This window comes from Lynx rufus, unplaced genomic scaffold (genome assembly GCF_022079265.1).
Source record: "Lynx rufus isolate CCGP_SWC_20201006 ecotype Redwood Valley unplaced genomic scaffold, mLynRuf1.p SCAF_2, whole genome shotgun sequence".
Classification (NCBI taxonomy): Eukaryota; Metazoa; Chordata; class Mammalia; order Carnivora; family Felidae; genus Lynx; species Lynx rufus.
The window spans coordinates 189134139-189143507 of record NW_025814834.1 but is presented as its reverse complement, the minus strand read 5'-3'; the positions used below and the strand labels follow the sequence as shown (position 1 = coordinate 189143507).

The window sequence follows — 9369 nt, the reverse complement described above, 5'->3', positions numbered from 1 at the left end:
TCCCAGACGCGTGGTTAAAACTACGTTGGGCTTTTCTCGTGTGAGCGTAGAAGGAGATCTGACGACCTTGGAAGGGAATACGGTCTCCACTTGCTCAGTTCTAAACTTCGCAAATTTCTTCTCGGAGTCTACGCTCTTCCTCAGGACTACAACTCCCAGCAGGCTTTGTTCGAGACCAAAGCTTATTGGCGAGCCCGCCTGGGTTTCTTGCCTTGTGGCAGCCAATACAGCCAGTGGGAATGAAGGATCCTCCTCAGGACCCAATCCTGGAGGTGTAGGGCGGGTCCTCTCTGGGTTCCGGCTCCGGCTCCTCCCCCGGCCCACAGAGGCAGCGCTGTCCCTGATCGAGCGGCGGGAGCGAGGTGGGTCCTGGGTGGGCCCGAGGTCGCGGGGGAGGCGGATACGGCTTTGTGGGGAACTCTGAGCATGGCCCCTTCCCTCTCTCCCGGGAATTAGAGGCTGTGGCTTTGCTCCCTGGACCCAGTGGGGAGCAAATGGGACCCAGTGGTCCCCCCCGCCCCGACCCCTGGCCCCCGCCCCTGGCCCGCGCGGCCAGGCGGCTGGCCTCAGCCCTTATTTCAGGCCCTCCTGTTGGCCTTTCAGTCCAGCCCCACCTGGCACTGACCATACTTTTGGGGCCAGCCCCTCCGCATCTCCCTAGCCTCCCGCCCAAGCCAGTCCGCTACTCAGAACCCAGCTCCTGTCCTCTGGGAGGCGCGTATCCTCGACTCCGCCATCGGCTTCTCCCCGCTACTTACAACCCAGCCTCCTGGCTCCCGCCCCCCTGACACCTCTGATTGCAGCCTGTGCCTCCTCTCCCCAGGTCATCTCCTCGGACCCTCGGACTCCTATGGCCTCCTCTAACTGACCCGTTATGCAGCTCCCCGATACATTTCCCTGTTGTTCAACACCTTGTCCCTGGTCTTTCCAAGCTCTTCTCTCCCCATTACCTCCCACCCCCTACCCCTTGACTTGACCCTAAAGACCCCGAACTTTGGCCCTTCAGACCACTTTCCAGCTTAGCCCCTTCCCTCTAACCCAAGCCCTTGACCTTCAGCATCTGTGATCACCAGCCCCATCTGCTTGGCTCTTATTTCTTAGTCCTGGTCGCTTCACCACTGCCCCCAGTGTCTCCCACCTTCGATCCTCCCTGTACCCCTGGGCCTCCTGGGAAGCCAAGACTGATGGGCCCTTCTCTCCCCCAAATCTTTGAAATGTGACCTGAAAGTGTATCTGTACCTTACTTGTCACTGTGTTCTTAGTAGATGGTGGTCTCCCCATCTCTCTGTAAGTCCCAATCTTGCTCACCTATCCTGTAAGTCCTAGCTCAGATGCCTCCTTTTCCATTTAGCAGCTCGTCCTTGATCTCTTCAGGGAGCTGCGCGGGTGTCACCTGAACTCCCGAACTCCTGTGGCACTGTTCTTACTCCTTCCTCCTTCCCTTCCCTCCCCACCTCTCACTCTCCCCCACTTCTCTCCAATACTAGTGTCAGGCTTAAAAGCACTGGCTTTGGAGTGATGGGCATAGGTCCCAGTTTTGCTACTCACTTGCTGTGTGCCCTTGGGCAAGTTATAATTGCTCTGAGCCTCAGTTTCCTCATCTCTAAAATAAATTGTGTAAATGAAATGCCATGATTTGTATATAGTGTTCAGCCCAGGGCCTAGCATTTAGTATCAGCTTAAAAAAATGTGGACTATTATCGGTTCCTGTATAATGTGCCAGGTGCTGTGCGAGGCATTGAGGAACGGTACAAAGGTGACTGAGGCACAGTTCCTGTCCCCTTAGAACTTAACCTTCTATACCATATGACAGTGTCTGGAGTTCATGGCCTGTTTCCCTGAACTGTGCCATAAACTGAGGGTAGTAACCATAATCCTAAATCTTTTTGCTCTTCTTTGGATCCAGCATTCAGTCCTGAGGTGAGTCAGAGCTTGGTACATTATAGGTGCTCAGAAGAGCAGGATTGGAAGTGAGAGGGGGCCATGTCGCCCCCTGCATAGACAGAGGTACTAGAGCCCTAGGTGGGGTGGGCAGGGCTGGGGCTTGAATTCAGATCACATCCTTTAATTCATACATTCAAAAAACATTTGAGCACTGCCTTGTGCTGAAGAGAGATTTCCAAAGTGACCTAGTCCCTCCTTTCCAATGACTTATAAATTTCTAGTGAAGCCAGATAATGTTAAAAGATAATTGCAAATCACTGTAAAAGCAAGTACATACAAACAGGAGTCTGTGTTTGCATAAAGGTGGAAGTGGGCAGGAATCAAGAGATTGCTGAGGAACAGAAACAGACACAAGCGAGCCTGAAATGAGTTCTGGAGACAGGCCTGGCCTTTACTCAACTCTTTCAACAAATATTTATTAAGGACCTACTAGATATGACTGTCAGTGCTTTAGGAACAAAGACCCCGTCCCTCATAGGACTTCTGTTTTAGCAAGGGGAGGCAGACACTAAATAATTGACATAATAAATAAATAGAATGTTCGCAGGTGAGAAGTTCTGTGGGGTAGGGGGATGGGAATGTGGGAACGGGGTTGTAATTTTTAAAAGGATTGTCAAAACTAAATAAGTGTCAAGGAATAAATTGTTTTTGATGTTTACTTGCATTTTTGAAAGCGAAGCAAGCCTCCTTCACCTCCCTTATCTAGATTCTTCAAGAAACACTCTCAAACAAGGACTGGGAAACTGTAGTTCAGCTCCTTTTGTCTTAAAGTTTTATTGGAACACAGCCACACTCATTCATTTTTGTATTGTCTGTGGCTGCTTTCACGATACAACAGCAGAGTTGAGTAGTTGAGCCACAGAGATCCTATGGCCCCAAATATTTACTGTCTGGCCCCTTCCAGAAAAATTTGCTGGCCTCCACTCAAAGATTTGCGGCTCTGTCCATATTGTACATTTTACCTTGTACCATTTTTTTAATTGGTACAATTAATTTAATTGTACAATTTTTTTAATGTACCTTGTACATTTTTTACCTTGTACCATTTTTTAAATTAGAAACATTTTTTCTTTCCTAACAAGATCACATAAGGGATCTTTTTCATTCTTGTGTTCTCTGCAGGGCCAGGACATGGTGTCCTCCTAAGTCCCATGGGGGACAAGGTCTTTGTTCTTCTAATGTAACCCAAATTCCTAAAGTAGCAGCAGTCATATCTAGTAGGTCCTTAAGATATATTTGTTGAATGGGTTGAGTAAAGGCCGGGCCTGTCTCTGGAACCCATTGTCCTCAACCGTGGTAACGGTAGCTGTCATTTGCTGCCACGCAGCATGCTGAGCACGCCATAGGCATGCAGGATAGGCGGGTGTCACAGGGTTAGTGATGTGGGAGTTGAGGCTCCCGGTGCTTGAGTGATTTGCCCAGTTCTGTACTGTGTGCCACCATCGGGATACGACCCTAAATACAGTCAGCGCCCCTTCCGTTACGGCTGTTGTGTGTTCCAGAAGTACTTGCTGACTTGAAGGAATCCTCGGTCTGTCATTTTCTACCATCGCTGTCCTTTCAGTCTCGCTCCCACCCTCATCCCTTGCTCGTGTCTGCCCGCAGTATCTCCGCCGGCCCACTGCACCTTCTGAAGTACTGCTATTGCTTTGGGGCCCAGAGGAAACCCCACGCCCGGCAGAAGTACTTCATCCCTCGCCTCTGTCCTGGGCTATAGGAATGCAGAGGAGTCTGCGCAGCTGAGCAAGCATTTACCGATGTTTGCATAAGTTGGCGCTGTGTGTGTGTGAGGAATGTGGTTTGTGTCTGTCTTGTTTTTTTGTTTTGTTTTGTTTTGTTTTAACTTTTAAAAATTTTTATTATTTTCAAAGTTTATTTATTTATTTTGAGAGAGACAGAGAGAGCACAAGCGGGGGAGGAGCAAAGAGAAGGAGAAACAGAATCCCAAGCAGGCTCTGCACCATCAGCGTTGAACCTGATGTGGGGCTTGAACTCACGAACTGTGAGATCATGACCTGAGCTGAGATCAAGACGCTTGACAGACTGTGCCACCCAGGCACCCCAATGTCGGTGTGTCTTTGTACATAGCATGTGAGTGTGTGTGATTTTGTGTGGTGTGACAGTAGAGCTGTATTTGTGATTGTGTAGCCATGTATGTGGCTACATGCTTGGGAGGACTATGTATGTATATGGGATGTGTGTGGCTGTATGTGGCTATATGTGGTATGCATGTCTGTGTATGTGGCTGTGTGTGGTATGTGTATATGGTGTGAGAATGTGGTTGAGTGTGTCTGGTATGTGAGTATGGCTGTGTGTGTATGTGGCCTGTGTATGTGGTTGTATATGGTGTTGGAGAGAGGAAGTGGGCATTGACCAATCAGAGCACACGGCCCAGACCCTGCAGTAAGTCTTGGAGGGCCCAGACGTTAACCGTTAGTTGCTAGGTTAGGGTGAGTTCCGGGGAGGGGAAGGGTGGCAGAATGTTTAAGAGGAATCATGCTGGGCCTTGTACACAGCTAGGAGAGCCTCAAGAATGAGAGGTTCTATTCTGTTCATTCTGAAAGCAGGGAAATGGCAATTTTCAGGAAGTATTTTCAAAAGAGATCACCATAAAAGTAGTTTTAGTTAGCTTAGAGTTAGGCAGGAAAATGGAATTTTACCCAAATGGGAGCTCCTTTACTTGTACATGAATTATAGTCTAGACTGTCATTTTTCAATGATATTGAGAAAAGTGACATTCGCGTTGCACAAGTATCTGTTGGGCATAGACAAAGCTGATGCCTCTTTACTCTGATGGGCAGCTTTAAACATCTGTGGAAGTTTGTAACTTGAAAGTAAGTAAAGGCATTGCATCCAAGTATTCCAGTTAATTGAGGTTATTTCTAATGGATGGTTCCCTGGGGAAGGTGTACACCCCTTTACCAGAACAAGATTCCCTGTGGTCTAGCCTGACCCAACACCAAGGAATAAAGGTGTTGGCCATTTGTGTTCATTCTCAGGGTTCAGAAATGGGCAGTGAGAAGGAGAAGGAGCAGAATCCAGAACAGCACCTGCCTGAGGAAGGGGAATGGGGTGAGCCTTGGAGAGTGGAGGACTCGGAGGGTTTTCGGATCCCAGATGGAGAGAAGGAGCATGAGCAAGAGAGCCTGTCAGAAGGTCCACAAGAGATCCACCCAAAAAAACCGTTGCAGAAAGTCACCGACCCCGCCAGAGAGCCTGGGGGCCCCATGGCTCACCCAAGGCCCGAGATCGACGAGAAGCCCTTTATATGTGCCCAGTGTGGCAAAACCTTCAATAATACCTCCAACCTGAGAACACACCAGCGGATCCACACCGGTGAGAAACCTTACAAGTGTTCTGAATGTGGCAAGAGCTTCTCGAGAAGCTCTAACCGCATCCGGCACGAGCGGATCCACCTGGAAGAGAAGCACTACAAATGTCCCAAGTGTCAGGAGAGCTTTCGGCGGCGCTCAGACCTTACCACGCACCAACAAGATCACCTGGGCAAGCGGCCGTACCGCTGTGACCTCTGTGGCAAGAGCTTCAGCCAGAGTGCCACGCTGGCGGTGCATCACCGGACGCACCTGGAGCCAGCGCCCTACATCTGCTGTGAGTGCGGCAAGAGCTTCAGCAACAGCTCCAGCTTCGGCGTGCACCACCGCACGCACACGGGCGAGAGGCCCTATGAGTGCACCGAGTGTGGGCGGACCTTCAGCGACATCTCCAACTTTGGAGCACACCAGAGGACCCACAGAGGGGAGAAGCCCTACTGGTGCACTCTGTGTGGGAAACACTTCTCCCGGAGCTCCAACCTTATCCGCCACCAGAAAACGCACATGGGAGAGCAGGCTGGGAAAGACGCCAGCTGAAGGACAATGAGGGAGAAAGAGAGAGAGAGAGAGACCCCAGCCTAGTGTAGGAAGATCTGTAGGATCTGCTGCTGCCCCCTTGACCTCAAGCCCCTCCTCCCACTTTGGAGAATGGTTTCCTGTTGCCTCTGAAGCCAGGATCTCCAGGAAGTCCTGAGAAGGGACCCTTGAGTAAAAATCCCTGCCCCTTTCCAGGCCAATTTCTTGCCTTGGAAAGTGGGAGGATCCAGTCTTGGCTTCATCTCCTTGGGATGAAAGAGAAGTAGGATAGGCTTGGCACATGCTCGTATCGTTAGGGCAATCATCCCCTGGCCTTTGAGGAAGTCCCTGTGAGGTGGCATCACTGTCTGAAGGTCCTCGGAATTGTGTATGAAATGCTCGGGGCACATTGCAGTGGCTGCCAGTTCCCATCTGCTGGGCCCCACCTGTGTTGCGGGGAGCAGCCTTCCCAATGGAAGGGGCCTCCTTGGCCTGGAGAAGAGGTCTGGCCCTGCCTTAGGAACGAAAGGGAAGCCCTCAGGGAGCCTTGGTCTAGGGACCTTCACAGTCCCCCATGTTTGTGACTTGTTCCCCCCACCCCACCTCCATCTGTTCCCGGAGTGATTAGCAGTAAAACTCTTCAATGAAAAGGACCTGTGTACTTATTTGGGGCATCAAGGAAGTGGGAGCTGGGGAGGCAGCCATGCTGCAGCCTCTCTGGAAGGGGGTTGAATTCCAGGAAAGACAGAATGGGTGGCTGCTCTGAAAAGCAGAGGAAAGCAGTCTGAGTCTCTGGGGCCTTTGAGCAGGAAGGCAGGAGGAACCCACATATGCTGTAGATTCTATAGGTCACATTACATCTTTGTGTCATTGACGTTCGCTCAAGGGAATAAGATGAGGAAACAAGTGAGGAGAAGTGAAGTCAATTGCTGTGAAGTTACACAGCAGGTATGTGGGGGAGCCAGAGTTCACACTTGGGCCTCCTTTGATTCTGAACTGACGCTCTTTTCATTACATGCACCTACTGGCTTCTGAAGGAGGATCCACTTAGGGGGCCGGCCTGGGACCAAGTGAGTCCCTGGAAATGGGAGCTAGTGGGGCCTTCTGGTGTGGCCCTGGTTCATTTGCTCTGTGGGAAGTCAGTGCCAAGTATGAGAACCTTTCCTCCCTTAGATTCTTGATTGACATTTATTTGTGTCTAGGAAAAGTGATAAGTGTTGGGGAGTAGGGGTGAGGGCTGGGATGAACCCATGATGAGGATCTTTGCCTTTCGTAGCAATGGTTTAGTTCCCAAGGCTGGGACAGCTTGGTGGGGATCCTGCCCAGCTTCCTGCCCTCCTGGTTTCGGCCTGGCTCCACATGCCAGATTTCCATGTTTTCTGACGGCAGTTGAACATTCACCCAGATTTCCTCCAACACATAAAGAAGACCCTTCTCTACATCTCTTGCCAATCAGGTCCTGCTCTTCCAGACTGGGAGGCCCTCTTCATTTGTAGCCAATTGCCAGAATGTGATTCTGATACCAGGCTTAAAACTGGCACCGTCTGTGACCTGACCTATCACATGGGATCCTGCCACCCAGCCAGAGACGGATGTGCTAGCAGCTTTGTACTCATTATGTTGAATTCTCACGTAACCCTGGGAAGTAAGAAGTACCCACATTTGACAGAAGGAGAAACAGGCTGCCAGAAAGTGACTTGCCCAAGATCACATGGCAAGTAAGTCACAGGGGCAGGACTCCACCTACTTCTGCCTAAACCCAAAGCCTGTATTCCAACTATAAAAGAAGACTTTCCAAATGATGCCCTGGCATTTGTAGGACACTACAGTTTACAAAGTACTTTTTAAAAAGTTTTTATTTTAATCACCTGGTGCTCGTCATGACAAGGACACTCCTTAATCCTCATCACTTGTTTCACCTATCCTCCCACCCACCTCCCCTTGCGTGACCTTCAGTTTGTTCTCTACAGTTAACAATCTGTTTCTTGGTTTGTCTCTCTCTCTTTTTTCCTTTTGCTTGTTTTGTTTCTTAAATTTCACATATGAGTGAGATCATACGGTATTTGTCTTTCTCTGATTTATTTCACTTAGAATTATACTCTCTGGCTTCATGCATGTCATTGCAGATGGCAAGATTTTACTTTATTTTTTTAATGTTTTTTATTTAATTTTGAGAGAGCACAAGCAGGGGCTAGGCAGAGATGGGGCAGAGGATCTGAAACAAGCTCTGTGCTGACAGCACAGCCCGATGTGGAGCTTGAACTCACAAACCGCGAGATCATGACCTGAGCCGAAGTCGGGACGCCCAACTGACTGAGCCACCCAGGCGCCCCAAGATTCCATTCTTTTTCATGGCTGAATAATATTCCACTGTATATACCACACCTTCTTTATCCACTCATCAGCTGATAGACACTTGTGCTGCGTCCGTATCTTGGCTATTGCAAACAGTGCTGCTATAAACATAGAGGGGCATGTATCCCTTTGAAATAATGTGTTTATATTTGACAAAGCACTTTTATTTCATATACATCTTTCTGCTTCTTCAAAATCTGCGTACAAAATATTTTAAACATATAGTCACCCAAACTTGTATGTATGAATTGGCACACTCCCTAGTAATTAAAGTTGCCATCAAACACCACCGAGCACCCGTTCTTGGGCACCTGTTACCTCTGATCTCCACAACTATCCTGTAAGGTAGTAGTATCCCCATTTTTTAAAAACATTTTTATTTAACTTACTGTTATTATTTTTTTAATTTAGAGAGAGAGCTCATGAGCAGGGGGAAGGAGAGAGAGAATCTTAAGCAGGGTCCTCACTCAGTGTGGAGCCCAACATGAGGCTCGAGCCCACAGCCGTGAGATCATGACAGCCAAAATTAAGAGTAGGATGCTTAACCCACTGAGCCACCCAGGCACCTCTCCCTATTTTTAAGATGAGAAAATTCTGAGATGTTAAATGACCTGACTTAATGGCTATGCTGGGATTCAAATCAGGTATTTATGATTCCAAGGCCAAGCTCTTCATTATACTCACTACCAAGCTAGGTCTACTGGTCCCCTGTCTGGGGAGCTTGGTATCCTTCCAGACTTACATAGAGCCTTAGTAACAGTTGCTGTGACTTTCTGGGAATCTCTGCTGCCAGTAAAACCCAGGACCAGTGCTCGAGGCACTTGCTTTGATGTTGGGACATGACTCGCCAATCTCATTTGCCCCTTTTTGACCAAGTTCCTCGGTTATGGTTTCGGCACTGGCCCAGACTTTTGAGTCCTGACTAGTCCATTTATTCACTCTCTGACTTCCTTTTTTGTTAACTTCCCTAATTTTCTCCTTCATTCTCTTCATTCTCTGAGTGCAGGAGATGGGCACAAAAACCTAGAGCTACAGTGCAGGATGATATGGGTCATTATGGTTGTACCCAGGGTGCAGTAGGAGCACAGGGGAGGGCCTTATGCTGGCCTGAACTGGACATTGGAGTCCAAAATTGAATAAGACAGTCCTTCCTGCAGGGAACTCAGAGGAAGAGAAACTCTGCTCAGAACAAGGTATTGGGGGAACACAGGTGGGAATGGCT

At 49.0% G+C, this 9369-nt stretch overlaps 1 protein-coding gene across 2 annotated transcripts; it reads left to right on the top strand.

Moving 5' to 3' along the window:
- The first annotated feature begins 310 nt into the window (after positions 1 to 310).
- On the top strand, positions 311 to 7735 carry ZNF691 (zinc finger protein 691). Of its 2 annotated transcripts, none has more exons than XM_047085621.1 (2): positions 311 to 362; positions 4944 to 7735. In XM_047085621.1, the coding sequence occupies exon 2, from the start codon at positions 4953 to 4955 to the stop codon at positions 5811 to 5813; it is 861 nt and encodes a 286-aa protein (XP_046941577.1). In that variant the 5' UTR covers positions 311 to 362; positions 4944 to 4952; the 3' UTR covers positions 5814 to 7735. The 2 variants fall into 2 exon arrangements, with proteins under 2 accessions (XP_046941577.1, XP_046941578.1); XM_047085622.1 differs by lacking the exon at positions 311 to 362 and adding an exon at positions 3953 to 4035.
- Positions 7736 to 9369: the final 1634 nt, after the last annotated feature.